We start from the raw sequence: 17469 nt of genomic DNA, 5'->3' as shown, positions 1-17469 counted from the left end.
CAAGAAACGCCCACGAATTGTGGGACCAGGCGTGAGTAAAAAGAAAAATGAACCCCAAAATGAACCCCAAGAGCTTGACTTCAGTGCAGAGAGAACACCGCGCTGACCAGACGAAGATGACGGCACTGAGGTCACCTTCGACCTGGCTACTGTCACTACAGGCCTACCTCGACTCAAAGTAGCTCAAGCCCTGGCCCGACCCTTCCACAAAGGACGGGACCAACCCCTCGGACACGTAAGTCCGAAATTGGATGGCAACTAGCCGGAGCATTCAACAAAAACAAAGCCACACTGTCCTCTGTAAACACAGGGGACAATATGAAGAAGCTAAAAGAGTCAGGGCCCATGCCGAATCCAAAGAGAGCCAGCACAAGCTATCAAACCCAGGAGGTGAAAAACATGAAACAGCCTCCAGGAGGAGCTGCGAACAGCTTCAGCAGGACAGACAACACAGAGGCAGCCGAGACAAAGACCCTGGCATAGGGCCCCCACCAAGCAACCCCACATCTTCTGAAAGCCAATCCGAAGACAGTTCCAGAATAACAAAGAAATGCACAGCAGCAGCCAAGTGACCACGAGTTCTCGAAGGTCATCAGCCACCAAGGCAGTCGAAAGAAAGGTAACCTGAGCATGCAACTGCACCAGACCCACATCATAGGGAAAAGCAGAAGTGAAAAGCACTCTTTGAGGGATTCCAGAGAGCTCCCCAAAAACTCCTGTAACACTTCCAGCCACTCAGGCATGTGGGTACAACAAAAGATGTGCCAAGCCTCAAACTAAACAGCGCACAGTCTGCCAGCCAGGAAGAATAAATAATAGTGTTATTTATATAATTTATCCCAAAGTTATTGATTTTCTGTGATTTTTAATTTTTGGAAATGCATCCCCCACTTAAAAATTGCGCTTATGAGAAAGCTGGTTACGAATCCCACACAACTAACTTAATACTGTAATACCTTTTTGGAATGAATACCATTTTAAAATTGTAACTGGCTGTAAATAAATCAAATAGTACATACCCTGTGCTGCATCTGTACTCTCCCTCTTCCTCCTGGACAACAAAGACCTCTGCAACACACAAATATATACATAAAGTGTACTGTATAAAAAAAAGTCATGAATAGAAACATAAAAATCTTACTTTCTTTAAGAGACATACAGTTAAAAGAATACATCATTACCAACTAACGAAGCTTGGGGAACAATGCAAGCGGTCATTCCCACAATGTAAACATACCAACCTCATTTTGCCTAATTGCCACTAGGTGGTAGCCCAGGTCATACGAGCCTCCAGTTAGCCAACCCTCTTCACCCACTAGCCACACAAAACAAACCATCGCATCACAGAGAAGAGGAGAATGGAGTGGGGACGAGAAGCTACCGAGAGTCCCACTAGAAACGGGTATTTATTGGATTACATTCAACACCTGATTTGTGAGAGGTCCCCCATCAGTAACTTCCCTGTGCTATTCACAATGGCACCTCTGTAGAGTAGGCCCATAGTTGTGAAGAAGAAAAGTGGCCAGGGCTGACCCATGGGAGAAGACAGCAAAAAGAGTGCCTGGAAATAATGGCACACCAAGGAGGGCCACCAGAGATGCACAATGAGGGACCAAGGCCAGACTTAATGATGACCAAAGCAACAGGAAACCAACAAGTAGGAAAAACCTGGAATGAGAACTTGAAGCCTAATATGCACAGCTGCAGGTATCAGGGAAAACCATGGCAACTGGAAAAATACTAAAAATGTATCCTAGAACATTCACCCAGGAACAACCGGGCACACAGCCCAGTAAACAACCGGCCATGCAGCCCAGAATCCATCTGGCACCTAGCCTGGGACTCGCAAGGCACACAGCCTACAAACAGCCAGGCCTGCACCCTGCAAGCAGCCTGCAAACAGCTGAATGTACAGCCTAGCACACAGCCAAAGCAGAGCCGAGTGCTAAGCAGAGCTAGACACAAAGGAACAGCTGGGTCCACCGGGTGGAAACATCTGGGTGCATCAATAGCAAACAACCTGCCCAACAGCCCACAAACATCCATTACACCATCTGGTCCCAAAATCATTTAAAAGCACAGTTAAAAACCACAAAGGGGCAAAGCAGTATCCGGTGATGCTTGCACTAAAGGCAACACACACAGTTGCAGGCAAAGGAACTGAAAGGAAAATGAAGATCAGATGTAGCCAAGTTGAGTGGACTGGGCTGCCACCCCAGAAAAATCCAGCGTTGAATGTAATGAAATGCCATTTTCTGGGTGAGACCCGGAGGCTCCCCGGAGCTATCCAGGCTGATATGGATATACAGGGGTACCTCGGTTTAAGAATTTAATCCATTCCTGGAGACAGTTCGTAACCCAAAAATTCATAAACCAAAGTGAATTTCCCCAGAAGAAATAATGGGAAATGAATTAATCTGTTCCTGACTCCCACTTCAAAGTAAATTTTATACCTAATTCACCCAAATTTTCACTACAAAAGTATGTTCAAGTTATTACTTACCCTTGCTGATGACTCCTGTTGGGGTATAGAAGATGGTGAGGAGGGGGGTGGAGGAGAGGTGTTACTGTTTGGAAGGGGAGTCCTCTTCCATTATCACATCAGGCAGTGAAGATTTTTCTGGGGTGCACTCTCTGGCATGTTTTGCCTGCATACCACTAGGACCTGGTTGTGGCACACTGCTTGATTTTATCACAAGGAAATGTTCCATTGAAGATTGTTTTTCCCTTCTTTGCAACACTTGTCTGTAGTGAGGCATCACATTGTCATTGAAAAGATTAATGCAACGGCCTACTACAGCTTTCTCTGGGTGAGTCACTTCAATAAAAGTTTGCATTTCTTCCCACATCTGACACCACTTCCTAATTGTTGAGGAAGGGACATTCTCTACTGCCTCATCCTCCTCTGAAGAAATATCCTCAGCTGCCTCTTGTTGCTGCTCCTTTTGAAGGGCTTGGAGTTCTTCAGTGGTCAGTTCTTCGTTGTGTTCTTCCACCAACTCCTCCACATCAGCACCATCCAATTCCAAGCCCATTTGCCGGCCCAGAGTAACAATTTCCTCAGCAATAGACACTTCATTTACAGGCTCAAACCCTTCAAAGTCTAGTTTTGATATACTTTCAGGCCACAATTTTCTCCAGCCAGAGATCAGGGTTCTTTTAGTCACTTCTTGCCAGGCTTTGTCAACAATTTTTAAAGCACCACAAATGTTAAAATGGTTTTTACAGAACTCTTTGAGGGTGAGGTTTGCAGAATCAGTCACTTTGAAACATTTCCGGAAAAGTGCCCTTTCATAAAGTTTCTTAAAACTGGATATGATTTTGTGACCCATAGGCTGAATTAGAGGAGTGGTGTTAGGAGGAAGGAACTTTATTGTGAAAAAATTAAATCTGTTCAACAATGCATCTTCCAAGCCTGGAGGATGAGCAGGAGCATTGTCGAGGAGAAGCAGGGCCTTGAGTGGCAAACTTTTCTCCTGCAGATATTTTTGTATGACACGGCACACCACTTCATTCACCCACTGCATAAAAAAATCCTAGTCACCCATGCCTTATTATTAGCTCTCCACATCACACACATTTGGTTTTTCTGCACTTTATACTGTTTGAAAACCCTTGGATTTTCAGAATGATATAATAGCAAGGGTTTAATTTTCACATCCCCACTCACATTTCCAAACAGCACAAGCATAAACCTATCTTTCACAGTCTTGTGTCCGGGGCAATGATTTCTCCACCTGGGTAATGTATGGGAGCAGGTCGGCCGAGCGGACAGCACACTGGACTTGTGATCCTGTGGTCCCGGGTTCAATCCGGGCGCTGGTGAGAAACAATGGGCAGAGTTTCTTTCGCCCTATGCCCCTGTTACCTAGCAGTAAAATAGGTACATGGGTGTTAGTCAGCTGTCATGGGCTGCTTCCTGGGGGTGGAGGCCTGGTCGAGGACCGGGCCACGGGGACACTAAAGCCCCGAAATCATCTCAAGATAACCTCAAGATGTCCTCTTAGACAATCTTTTCCAGAACAGTCCTGTCTCGTCACAATTAAACACTTGTTGCGGTAGGATTCTCTCAGCCTCTAAAAAATCTTTGAATTCTTCAATAAATCATTCAGCCGCTGGTTTCTCTGAGCTGGCAGCCTCCCCAGTCTCTGAAACACTATCACCCACTAACTCCTTGTTGTGTATCCAAATTAATAACAACTTTTCCACATCCTCAAGTATTTGTGTTCCTTGCTTCGTGATTGTTGATACACCCTTTGCCACTTTAGCACTCATAATGTTCTTTTTCTTGGCAAGTACAGTGCATATCGTTGACATGGATTTCTTGTACTGCCTAGCTAGTGCAACAACACGAGTACCATTTTCATGCTTACAAATGATCTCTTGTTTTTCCTCTATGGTCATTCTCACATGTGATTTCTTGCCTTGAACCTTACCACTGGCTTTCTTGGAACCCATGGCAAGATTTATAATAACAAATTTTATGCTCGAATAGCAAAAAATCCCAAAAGAAACAGTAAATCCTTGTGAAGAATTCAGGCGGGATAGTTACTGGGTGCGAGGCACTGGTAAACTGAGGCGCGATTGCCGTGCCACCACGCAGTAGGTCAGCCATACGCATATCAACAAACTCGTATCCCGATTCAAATTTTCCGAACAAATCAGGCTCGTAACCCAAAAAATTTGTAAACAGGGGCGTTCGTAAACCAAGGTACCACTGTATTACATTTCTGGCATCAGTTAATGTGCATGGAGTTCTAGGCCTACCAGGGACCACGAGCCAGAACCAGGCCCCCCCTCAGAGGCATGAGGAGCAATGTCCTATAGAAACCCCAGTGTGCCCATGTGGTTGGAAGCATTCTATGTCTGCCATCAACCAGATCTGGCACCCAGAAAGGTAAGTGCCCTAAAACAAACCCCTATACTGGTGAAAACATTGCTACAAAGAGCTGAACAAGTGGACAGAACTCCCCAAAGAAAAACAAGCAAACTAGCATGATGTCACCACTTTGTCGCTCCACTGTCTGCGCTCCCCCCCCCTCCCCGGGAGGAAAAAGGGGAAGCCCCAGACCTTCACGCCGGCTACCCACCCTTCAGTTTTTAAGGATAGATGCGAAAAACCGCCAACCAGAGGGAGGGATGGTTGACGGGGATCCTCCGGGTATCACCCAGAAAATGGCGTTTCATTACATTCAACGCTGATTTTCTGGGGGGGGAGCGCTGTCTGCTCCCCGGACCTAACTACCCAACGCAGACCCCCATGCTGGCGATCCACACCCCAGTTCTGAGGCTGGATGTCAAGAAAATGCAAAAACCGCCAACCGGAGGGAGGGAGAGATGCCGGGGAGCCTCCGGATCACACCCAGAAAATGGCGTTTCATTACATTCAGCGCTGATTTTCTGGGGGAAGCCCCGTCGGCTCCCTGGAGCTAACTACCAACAGAGGAAAGTAGAGGGATTCATCCTGGAGGCGGTCGCTGCTCGCTCCCCAACTGAAAACCAAGACAATTGGTTTTTGACAATTTACAATTATTACTGAATCTATGAACGGTATAGGTTAAGTAAGAATTGTAATTAAGAAGCAATAAGATGCTTATCTTAACATACTAAGAAGTTTAGGTGAGGTCGGTGTTTTCTATGAAGCTTTTCAAGGTAAACTAAAATATTTACAATCAATTAGTATGTCACATATGCACTTATTAAATAAACCAATATTGACTATAAGCAAGTGCGAGAACAGGTTGGAGGTGCAAATTAGTTTGTGCAGGAGGCACGCACTAAGGGCCTCCCAGGCCTTTGCCGGAGGAGCCCAAAAGGAAGGAAACCTCCAGAAGGATGAATCTGAAGAATTCAAATGTACACGGAAATGAACCCTGGGGAAAGTCGCACCTAACTCAAACTCGTACACAGAATTGATAAGAAAACCCCACACCCTACAACAAAAAGCCCTCTGCAGAAGGCAGGAGGGTCCACAAAAGTATCAAATGGGACCCAAGGGCCCCAGTCCAACTCCTCCCAGAGCCCTGAGAACTGCAGAAAAGGGCCCCGAGACAAAGCTTTCGTCCACACCCACAACCCAGGAAAGAAAAGCAGAGTCCAAGAGAAAGGCCTCGAAGGAAGGGGTCAGCTGGAAAGACCCAGAAGCCTTGGCAGAAGCAAGAGCCTCAACTGCCTCCGCATCCATGTCGGAAGGGACAAACCTCTGATCTGCCCGAGCCACATCCAAAGTTAAACCTTTCCCAGATTCCGAAACCCTCAGATGCTTCGGAGCCAGAAGGAGGAGAGGAAGAGAAGAGGCAAGACCGGCCCCTCAGGGAAGGAAGGCAGAGAAGGCGGTCAATTCAACCACGGTCAAATTAACCAACACCTTCAAATCCGAGTCCCTAAACATTAATTGGGGCAAATCCGGGGCATCAACCAAGCACACACCCAAGAACGTTGCAAAACAGAAAACCTTAACCGCAAAGTGGTTGTCACCCAAAATCTTTGAACTTCATGAGGGGAATGGGTAAGATGCACAATGTTTTCCCCACCTGGGGAAAACAAGTTGCACATGACTGTAGGTCCATGGTGGTAACCCATGGTTGCTATGGGTTACCGATCCAAGAGGCAGCATAGTGGAAACAAAACGTATGAACATTGCGAGGTGGCACAGGCGATGAACAACCCTGAAATTCACACAAGGAGATAGCGAGTTTTGAAGATGTATCCATAATACAACCAGCCCTGTGGGGGGGGGGGGGGTTTCCAGAGCCTGCAAGAAACCGAGGCACTGGGAGCCATCGAACAATCAAATGAACAAGCAACCCTAGCCACCCAAAACCAACGGAAAAGTCAAGGATGGAACAAGTGGGGTTAACTGCAGAAAAGCCGTAGGAAACTTAATAAGACTTAATGGAAAAGCCCCCAAGCACAAGGGCAAACAACTAAAACTCCCAAAAAAACCAGCGTTGAATGTAATGAAACGCCATTTTCTGGGTGAGACCCGGAGGCTCCCTGGAGCTATATTAGGCTGATATGCTAATGTCAGACTTTGGCATCAGTCATGTGTATGGAGTTCTTAGGGCCTACCGGGGACCACGGCCAGAACCTGGCCCCCTCAGAGAAGCAAGGGGAGCAATGGCCTATAGAAACCCCCGTGTGATTGGAAGCATTCTATGTCTGCCATCGACCGGGTCAAACATCCAGAAAGGTAAGCATCCCAAAACAAACCCCTATTCTGGTAAAAATTGCTACCAAAATCCGAACTAGTGGATAGAACTCTCCAACAGAAAACAAGCAAACAAGTATGACATCACACGTCACCGTGCCTCTGTCTGCGCAGCTCCCCCCTCCCTGGGAGGGGGAAGGGGGAGTTCCAGACCTCTCACGGCAGCTATCCACCCAACAGTTCTTCGGCTGGATGTCAAAACACGCGAAAAAACACCGACCAGAGGGAGGGAGAGTTGCTGGAGAGCCTCCAGGTCTCGCCCAGAAAATGGCGTTTCACTACATTCAACGCTGGTTTTCTGGGGGGAGCTCCGTATGCTCCCTGGAGCTTACTACCCACAGAGGAAGGTCAAAGGGACCGATCCGGGAAGCGAACACCATGCACCCCTCAACGGAAAGCGAGACAACTGGCTGCAACTGCCAATCTAAGGCAATACAGGCCCGAAAGAGTCCAGAAACGACATGAGACAACGAGCAGCCAGGCCCCTCTATGACCGACAAAAAGCCCCATGCCCGAAGTCAGCAAGGACACGCCACCAAGATGGCAGCAAGAGCAGTGAAATCACGAACACCACGGGCAAAGAACACAGGCTGGCCGCCCGCAATAACACGACGGACGACCTGGGACACCTTCTCCCGCGAACAGGGAAGAACAGAACCGGATCAACCAAAAGCGCGCCCAGGACATAGAAGTCGCGGTGCGCAAATAACAGCAGAGTAAGTAACAACACACATAGCCGGCTCATTAAGGAAACCAATGAAATGAACAGAATCCAACCAGGCCACCAGTAGCCCAATTGGGCTACAAGCAGCCCAACCTGGCATCTTTGACCATGAGTATGGAAGGAAAACGAGCAGCGCCAAGACACAGCACGGAGAGAAGATACATGAACAAAAGAATGAGACAGGGCCAAAAACTCAAGAGGAAGCCCGGAAGAGGGCCAACAAGCCCTAGAAAGGACCAGAGGGAAGCCACACCGGCAGACGACAGGCGATCCACTAATACGGGAAGGAGCAAAAACCATCCCAAACCTTCGAGAACACAGAAGCAAGCACAAATGACGAAGGCACCAAAAAACCCAGTCACACCCGAGACTGGGGTTTTCCCCGTCATGTTCCCCAAGAAGAGGGGAACATGACGGGGAAGTCCCGTCCCAAGATAACAGGGGTGATCAACAGAGAAGAACACCCACCGACAGGACGGAACCAATGGGCATAAGGGACAAGGAACCGAGCCCAGGGAAGGGCCGACGCCCAACAACTCGTGCTGAGAGTAGGGAAGGAAAAACCCCATTCCACGCAACCGCAAGCCCTGCCCAGAGGGTAAATAAAACCCCGGCGGGTTCCAATGGGGCCAGAGGCCCCCAAGTCAGCCCTTCCCCAGCCCCGGAAACCCAAACGGCAGGCCCCGGGGCCGAGCCGTCCCCCCAAAGCCCCAGCCTCAAGAAACAACCCACCCCGACCCGGAACCTACAGACAGTAAAGACCTGAATGCAGGGAGGAAGGGGGAGGGGACCTGACAAGACTACCAACCAAAACAGGGCAGCCTCAGGGCTTCAGGGGAGCAAACAACTTAGCGCGTTGCCAATGAAACTTAATGTGCAACGTCCGTGCTGCCTGTACCCATTTAATCAGCAGAAGACTGGGTAACCGAGCCACAGCAAGCAACAAAACTCGCAGGACCCCAGGTCGAAGGCGTCACCGACCCCACAGGCAGCTGACGGAAGCAAAACAGCGAGTGTCACCCTGAGACAAGGGGGACAGAGCAACCCTCAAATTCGCACAAAGCAAGGAGAGGGGGGGGACTTCGGGGCCACATCCATCGGGCCATACTCCCCCCTAGGGGTTTCCCAGGGTCCTGAGTGTGTACTACAAGAGGACTCATGCTCAGGTAATCCCAGGCAGGGTACTGCTAACCAGCGCCCATGTCTACCAAACAACCTTCTAAGAACTGAACCCCCGGGATGTGTACACTCACGGGGACCTAGCAGGGGAAACCACCGGAAGGAGGAAGAGAATCCAGTACAAAAGGGTCAAGAACCAAAGGCAGACTTCCCCCCCCCCCCCCCACCAGGTAGACAAAAAGGAAAAAGAAAACCCCTGCAAGAGGACAGTGTGCCAGGCGGAACAGAGCCGGCCGCTATGATTGGTGAAAACAAGCTGCGCAGTACCCTGCACCCTTACTAGTGCAAACTGCCCCTTACCCTAAGGCGAACAAGGGAGACAGAACCCCCCCATCACACAAAGGGCGGCCGAAAACCAAAAAATAGACGGCTTAGCAGAAGCAGGACCCAAGGAACTTGTGGAAGGTAACCCCAAGCCCCAAGGACAGTACTTACAGGGCACCTATGGAAGGTAACCCTAGGCGTATGCAGCCCGAGTACCGGAGACTCACTCCCATTTCACGTACCACCTAAAAGACAGACACCACACTCTAGGCACAGTGCTGAAACAACCACTGGAGCCGGAGCACACAACCGGTGCCTTTAGCATCAGCCGAAGAACTGTTGGGTGGATAGCTGGCGTGAGAGGTCTGGAACTCCCCCTTCCCCCTCCCAGGGAGGGGGGAGCTGCGCAGACAGAGGCACGGTGACGTGTGATGTCATACTTGTTTGCTTGTTTTCTGTTGGGGAGTTCTATCCACTAGTTCGGATTTTGGTAGCAATTTTTACCAGAATAGGGGTTTGTTTTGGGATGCTTACCTTTCTGGATGTTTGACCCGGTCGATGGCAGACATACAATGCTTCCTACTACACGGGGATTTCTATAGGTCATTGCTCTCCTTGCCTCTCTGAGGGGGGCCAGGTTCTGGCTGTGGTCCCCGGTAGGCCCTAAGAACTGCATACACATGACTGATGCCAAAGTGTAACATTAGCGTAACAGCCTGGTATAGCTCCAGGGAGCCGACGGGGCTCCCCCCCAGAAAAGGGGACAAGAGAAAAAACCAGAACCCCCAGGGCCAAACCGCAGAATATGAGCAACAAGGGAGAATGTAGCACCATCCAGATAATAACTGGAGGCCTACCTCAGCGCACCGATTAAGTCATGTGAACCACAGTGCGCTCCACCAGCAAGACATTCTCAACCCAAGGAAAGACAGACAGTCCAAGACAACTGGCTTACCAGAGTCGAGAGTGATCCCAAGAAAGGAGACCCCTTAAAGAGTGTGTCTCCTGAATACCCGAGGAAAGAAAACCCTGACCGTGCAAGGGCAGCACTTAAGGAACGTACAGGGAAAAGAACCCTGAGCACATGCCGCTTCGTGCACTCCGGAACTCCTGGCTCATGCGTCACAACATCATATAAGAAGAGCCTCAAAGACAAAACACCACCTAATAAAACAAGAGACTGGCACAAGAGCGACTAGAGCAGTGACCAGGCACACAGCAAAATAATATTTGACGGTGCTGGGGCCGACTGACGTGGCCTGCTTACCTCCTTCCCCCCAAACGAAGATGGGAAGGTGAGCTGAACTACCTCACACTAGTTTCACAAAATTTTGGTTGTTTGTTTTTATATGGTGGGGGGGGGGGGAAAGTTCTTTTGGCAGTTTTGAGTCTGTCGTTTCGCTTTTAAATGTGCAATGCTTCGTTTTGATTCACTGACTTTCAGGGTGCTTCATGGTGCCCGTGCTCCCTGCACCTCTCTGAGGGGGACCAGGTTCTGGCTCGTGGTGCTCCGGTAGGCCAATAAGAACTCTGCAACTGATGGCACCAAGTAGTATGGCATTGAATCAGTGTAATAGCTTCTGGGAGCCTCAAGAGGGGGGCTTTCCCCAGATAAACAGTAATACAATAATATAGTGTAACACCACATGCCTTTTGCACGTGCGAGAAGAGATTACTGTCAGTCAGCTTGGGTAGATGTCCCACTTTCTTCACTTCCCCAACCTTCTTGCCCTTCAACACATGCAGATACTTCATGTCTTCACTACACTTCAGGTAAACTCTGCAAACATCAAACCATATCAATAACATTTTCAGAACAAAATATACAATGTTTGTAATTTCTTTAGGTAAGCAAACAGGTGAACTAAATGTGTTTTGATAAAGAAAGGTATCTCTCAGTTCGGTGTGATGCAATACTGTATGAGCTCGGTTATCCGAGCCCGTTTAATCGAATATTCGGGTTATCCAGCCAAAATTGTGTCCTGATAACTTTCTAGCAAAACTTCTCCATATCCAGACAGAAATCTGAACAACAGGATTTGGCCGAATAATGCAGAATAGCATAGAGTCTAAATCAAGACAGGATCAGTTTCTGCTAAACTTCTCCATATCCAGACAGCAATACGTAAAATTGGAGATTTTGCCTGATAACCGAGAAAGGGAAGGAGGCTACAGGGGGACAGGGAATAGTCGGGAGGGACCCCTGGGGAATGAGAGACATGTTATCTTGAGGTTATCTTGAGATGATTTCGGGGCTTTTTAGTGTCCCCGCAGCCCGGTCCTCGACATGGCCTCCACCCCCAGGAAGCAGCCCGTGACAGCTGACTAACACCCAGGTACCTATTTTACTGCTAGGTAACAGGGGCATAGGGTGAAAGAAACTCTGCCCAATGTTTCTCGCCGGCGCCTGGGATCAAACCTAGGACCACAGGATCACAAGTTCAGCGTGCTGTCCGCTTGGCCGACCGGCTCCCATGTTGCGGAGCCTATGAATATTGTATCATCAAAAACTATATTAAAACAATTCATTACAGTAAAAATTAAATATTACATCTAATATTATTATAACATATACAAATTTCTTAAAAAAACTGTGTGTATAGGCTGAAGACTGTAGCTCCCTATTAATTAAAATATGGGGGAATTCTTTTTCTGCCTGGTGGCCTACGTAATGTGCCTGCCTGTACCAAGTGGACCCATCCAGATTTGGTCAGGCTAAACAAGCCATGTGCCCTCGCCCTTCACATTGTGCCATAGTGCTGCGCCATTAGTGAAAATATTTCTTAAATAACTTTTTTATTTTCATAGTAACTGATACTTTGTTGCCAAGACTACAACTGGTAGCAGCAGCAATCATCCTGGAGCTGTAAACACAAAGGTTGTGTTAACAATTAGAGGTAAGTTACGTGTAATTGAACTCTCTGAAACTGGCCAGTTGCTTGCGAGTGTTGCAAAGGATTTTGGTACAGTATAATCGCTAGCACTGTCTTTGATACAAGGAAACACATAAATAAATACATGAAAGATGGGTCCACTTGGGGCAACCAGTGAGAGGGAGGGAGGGTGCAACTAGAAAACCTTTGTAGCCTGCACACAATGTACAGTTGGATAAGGCTGTGTACAAGTGTTTTGCACAGCACCGCTCAGCAGGTGTGACAATTCGCAGTGCAGAAGTAAGAAATGCTGCAAGTAAGTTTGCAGTCAGCCTAGGAATACAGAATCTCATGGCAAGTGATGGTTGGATTTCAAGGATTGAAGTGAGACATAATATTGTGAAGAGGAAAATTGTTGGTGAAAAATTGAGTGCAAGTACAAGCAGTGTTGAACCATTTATACAAATTAAGAACACACATTTTTGTCTACTAATTTATGTCAATCAAATCTATAATGGTGACTTATCCCGATCAAGTTCAAATATTTTATTAATATAAACAGAGTTTGTCATCTATTTATTTATTTATTTTATTTATTTATATACAAGAAGGTACATTGGGTTTGTGAAGGATACATAGCATTGTATTTTCAATCTTGTAAAGCCACTAGTACGTGCAGCAGTTTCAGGCAGCATTTATTGCAGCGTTTATCACTCGTGATAAAACTCTACAGGATTATCCCGATCAAGTTCAAATATTTTATTAACACTTTCGCCCAGGGGTGGCGCCGGACAGCGTCACCAAGTTTTCTATTGTTTCCGCATGGGTGACACCGGCTGGAGTCTCGAGAAAAAATATTTGTATAAATTCCTATTTCTATCCGATCTACTTTGGGATAGTTTACAAATGTTCGCCGTGAAATTTACATTTTCTCTAATAGACGAAGATCTTATTTAGGGAGAACGGCATGGCAGTGAAATCATCATGGTAAAACAATTGTATTATTGACATAACGAGTATAATCGACATAGTTTTTTTATTTGTTGCAAGTCGAACGCATCCTTATGTGATATTTTATACTTATGTTCTTCTAGAACATTCTATTGCGAACACATTGGTACAAAAATGAAATACGTACATCGAAAAATAATGTCAGGACAGTGAATTGAATATAAACTTTTCAATGCCGGTTTCGCCGATATGCCGCCGCGGGTAACACTTCGGCCACTTCCCACACTCTTGTGGGTGGATTGCAATATTGATTCTATATTTATATGCATATGTCCGTGTAGAGAATTTTATTGCGATTTCAGTGATACCAAAATTAACCCTGTAGGACAAGTGTGGAGTTGACAACCCTGAAGATAGTAGAAACATTTCGTTGCTGTCTGGCGCTCACAGCTAGTGATTGACGAAGTTTTTTATTTGGTGCTGATCTAACTTATGTTTTGGTGACATTTTATACTTATGTTCTTCTAGAACATTCTATTGTGAACACATTGGTACAAAAATGTAATACGTACATTGAAAATTAACGTCAGGACAGTGACATGAGTATACACTTTTAAATGTTGCCGCTCGATCACCCGAAACGCCGAGCGCACAAGGGGAAAGTTTTTTTCCATTTGCTGGAGCTGCGAGTGTTAATTAATATAAACAGAGTCCAGTGGCCTATGTTTCCAAATAGCAAGAAGTAAAATAAATTTTATGATTATATGTAAGTAAGTACATATGTTATGATTATATGTAAGTTTTGAGTCAGTATGATAAATCATCCACAAGTTACTGTACAGACTTGAAGGAAAGAAGAACAAAATAAATATGATAAAATCATATAGTATTCCAAATGAGGATTAAAAACTAGGAAATTAGTTAGGTACCTTGCCGTATGGGTGCCGGTCGGCCGAGCCGTACCTTAGGTATGGGTGCCGGTCGGCCGAGCGGTACCTTAGGTATGGGTGCCGGTCGGCCGAGCGGTACCTTAGGTATGGGTGCCGGTCGGCCGAGCCGTACCTTAGGTATGGGTGCCGGTCGGCCGAGCGGTACCTTAGGTATGGGTGCCGGTCGGCCGAGCGGTACCTTAGGTATGGGTGCCGGTCGGCCGAGCCGTACCTTAGGTATGGGTGCCGGTCGGCCGAGCCGTACCTTAGGTATGGGTGCCGGTCGGCCGAGCGGACAGCACGCTGGACTTGTGATCTTGTGGTCCTGGGTTCGATCCCAGGCGCCGGCGAGAAACAATGGGCAGAGTTTCTTTCACCCTATGCCCCTGTTACCTAGCAGTAAAATAGGTACCTGGGTGTTAGTCAGCTGTCACGGGCTGCTTCCTGGGGGTGGAGGCCTGGTCAAGGACCGGGCCGCGGGGACACTAAAAAGCCCCAAAATCATCTCAAGATAATCTCAAGATAAGATAACCTTTGGGTATTACCAACAAATTTAATTCCATCTTTAATTTTAGCAGAGGGACATAGCTGAATTAACTTACTGATTATTTTTCAGATCAAAAATGAAGAAGACATGCTGCACCAAGGTGTCATTGGGTCGAAAATTCTGCAACTGACACTTATCCGGCCGGTTTTCTGTGTAGGGATTGGCCGTTTTCTCCAGGATGAATCCAAACTGTAAACACAAATAAAAGAAAATGTGAACGAATATTGACTAATTATAATGCAATAATAATTATTGCAATGCATTTTAGCATTGCAATAGTGCAAAACTTAGGCTTAGCAAAGAAGAAAATTAGGGTATATGTAACTTATTTTTCCATTCTCTATATACAGTAGTATGCTTTATTTGGGAGAGGAGTAACTCTGCTCAACACATTGGCTCAGTGTTAAGAGTTAAGAGTGTTAACTTAAGTGTTAAATTAAGAGCATTGCTGGATTCTGCTCCCACTGCATTAGGCAAAATTTTGCATCTAAGTGTCTAGAAAAAATCTTTTCACCCCAAATCCCTATGTTTGCCCAAATTCCCAGGATGTCAAAACAGTAGTTTGGGATCACTAGCTGTGACAGTACTGTACAGTATGTCAGCAACAGAACACATGACCGCAAACATTAAAAATAAATAAATAAACAGTGTTGAATGAAATGAAATGGCAATTTTTTACGAGCCCCGGAGGCTCCCTGAAGCCATCATATACTGATCAATGCCATACTACTAGGTGTCATCAGTCGCTAAGTTCTAGTTGCCCACCGGGGACCGTGAGCCAGAACCTGGCCCACCTCAGAGGTGCAGGGAGCGATGGCCTATAAACACTTTACATTTAAAGTTACAGTGTGTCCTCAGCTTGAAGCAAACTACAGTGGAACCTTGGTTTATGATTGCCCCTCTTTACAAATTCTTTGGTATACAAGGTCAATTTCCTCGTAAATTTTGACTCGGTATTCGAGGTTTACCTCGGTTGTCAAGTTTGTTGATACATGTATGGGGTCGACAAGTGCGTGGTTCTGTTCTGCTGGCCACAAGGCAGGCTGCAGGGTGAGGCACTCTCAGTTTACCAGTTTATCCCACCTAGTGACAAGCGCACTTTAAAACTGTACAGTACAACCTCGATTCAACTTACCCCAATTCAACAAATCTCCGGCTAGTTCACACCCTTTTTTGGCCGGATTTACTCACCCGGTTTGACTGAACAATGGTTCGCCAAAGTGGGGGATGTTCAGATTTGCTACTATGTCAAGACAGAGTTCACAGACTGGTGGAAAACTTTCCCATTCTATCACAGATTACAATTAATAATTCCCTCATATAACAAGTTCGATCACACAAGTGGACCGCACAAGTGGTCCACACAAGTGGACCGCACAAGTGGTCCACAAGCTTACGATGTTGGGACAGAGTTCACAGAGTGGTGAGAAATTTTTCCCATTCCATCACAGGTTACAAATAATAATTCCTTAATATGACAAGATGGATCACACAAGTGGACCACACAAGTGAACCATATTAACCAAACACCAGCCAAAGTGGTCCACACAAGTGAACAACTGAGTTTCCATGATTTTCGTTCACTGATTTGTGACACACGTATCTTTGTAAATTAATTTAAAGGCTGAAGCGTGATTAGCTAGCTACATGTGGTAAAATCTCCATATAGACATTTTCTGTGATGAAACAAGATTAGTGAAGGTGGACAGATAAGGGAATACTGTACTGTACTGTAAACCTCACTTGGCTTTCCTTCGTCTGTGTCGTCATAGTCCTCACTCGTCACTCATGACTTCGAAAGTTTCAGATTAATAAATCATTTCTAAAACCAGTGTTTGAATACCATTTTATTATCTTAATTAAACTAAACTAAACTAAATAAAACCGAAAATATACTGTAATATGATAGACATCTGCTATTTGAGAAATTATTTATGTTATTGGAACAACAACTCCAGTGCGAGGGGACGGGTCTAGTCCTTGTACACACAGCGCACAGTACCTTGCGCACAGTTCCTAATACATTTTATTTGTTTTTACATGCTAATCCTATGTATAATGAACACGTACACTATATTATGGCAGTAAAACATCCGTACTGTCCGAAGGACACTGTGTTACGTGCATGACACTTGTGTACACATATGTTGCACACATATTTACCATGTATCATGCTAATTTATCTATACAGTACTGTATATACAATCTATTTATTTCACTGTCACACACTAAATACATTCACCATCAACACATTCAGAACACCGCTGAGTGTGAGCAGCCACACCCAGCCAGCCCTCTCTCACTCTAACATCTTACTCGCCAACATTGCTCCTCCCACCATACTGTTATTGTATTTATTACACTATTTACACATGTTATATAGACCTATCTACATGTTTTATTTACCAGAACTATGCAAGTAAGCCAGGTATTGTGTCCAAACAGTACAGTGGCCACCATACACTGCATGACAAATCACACAGCAGACGACGCCACGATTACAACGTCACCTCCCTCACCAAAATAGCTCCTCACAACATACTCCTGGTGCTGTTATTACACTATTCACACACACTGTATATACCCATGTACATGTGTGTTCCCCATAGCGAACCTACGAAGCTAGTATGGTGAGCAAAACAAGAGTTACTGCCACACAGTGAGGCTACCTCAATTCTCTCCCTTCCTCCCTCCCTCACCAAAATTCCTCCTTCCTACGCACAACGCTAATTATAACCACAATCCTGGTCACTAATACCTGTAAATGAATAATTGACCACAAGTTTACTTTG

The 17469-nt window shown here is 46.2% G+C and overlaps 1 protein-coding gene across 1 annotated transcript in view; it reads right to left on the bottom strand.

Annotated features, from left to right (window-relative positions):
• The window catches only part of LOC123762720 (protein GPR107), a 158114-nt gene that overhangs the window by 124395 nt on the left and 16250 nt on the right, over positions 1 to 17469 (bottom strand). Inside the window, exons 3-5 of the mRNA XM_045749433.2 lie at positions 14733 to 14866; positions 11028 to 11157; positions 1020 to 1068 (exon numbers count right to left, since the gene is read on the bottom strand). Coding sequence (XP_045605389.2) covers positions 1020 to 1068; positions 11028 to 11157; positions 14733 to 14866 — 313 coding nt within the window. The remainder of the gene's footprint in view (positions 1 to 1019; positions 1069 to 11027; positions 11158 to 14732; positions 14867 to 17469) is intronic.

Source organism: Procambarus clarkii, chromosome 27 (assembly GCF_040958095.1).
Source record: "Procambarus clarkii isolate CNS0578487 chromosome 27, FALCON_Pclarkii_2.0, whole genome shotgun sequence".
In the NCBI taxonomy this organism is placed as follows: Eukaryota; Metazoa; Arthropoda; class Malacostraca; order Decapoda; family Cambaridae; genus Procambarus; species Procambarus clarkii.
This window is presented reverse-complemented; position numbering and strand designations above follow the sequence as displayed.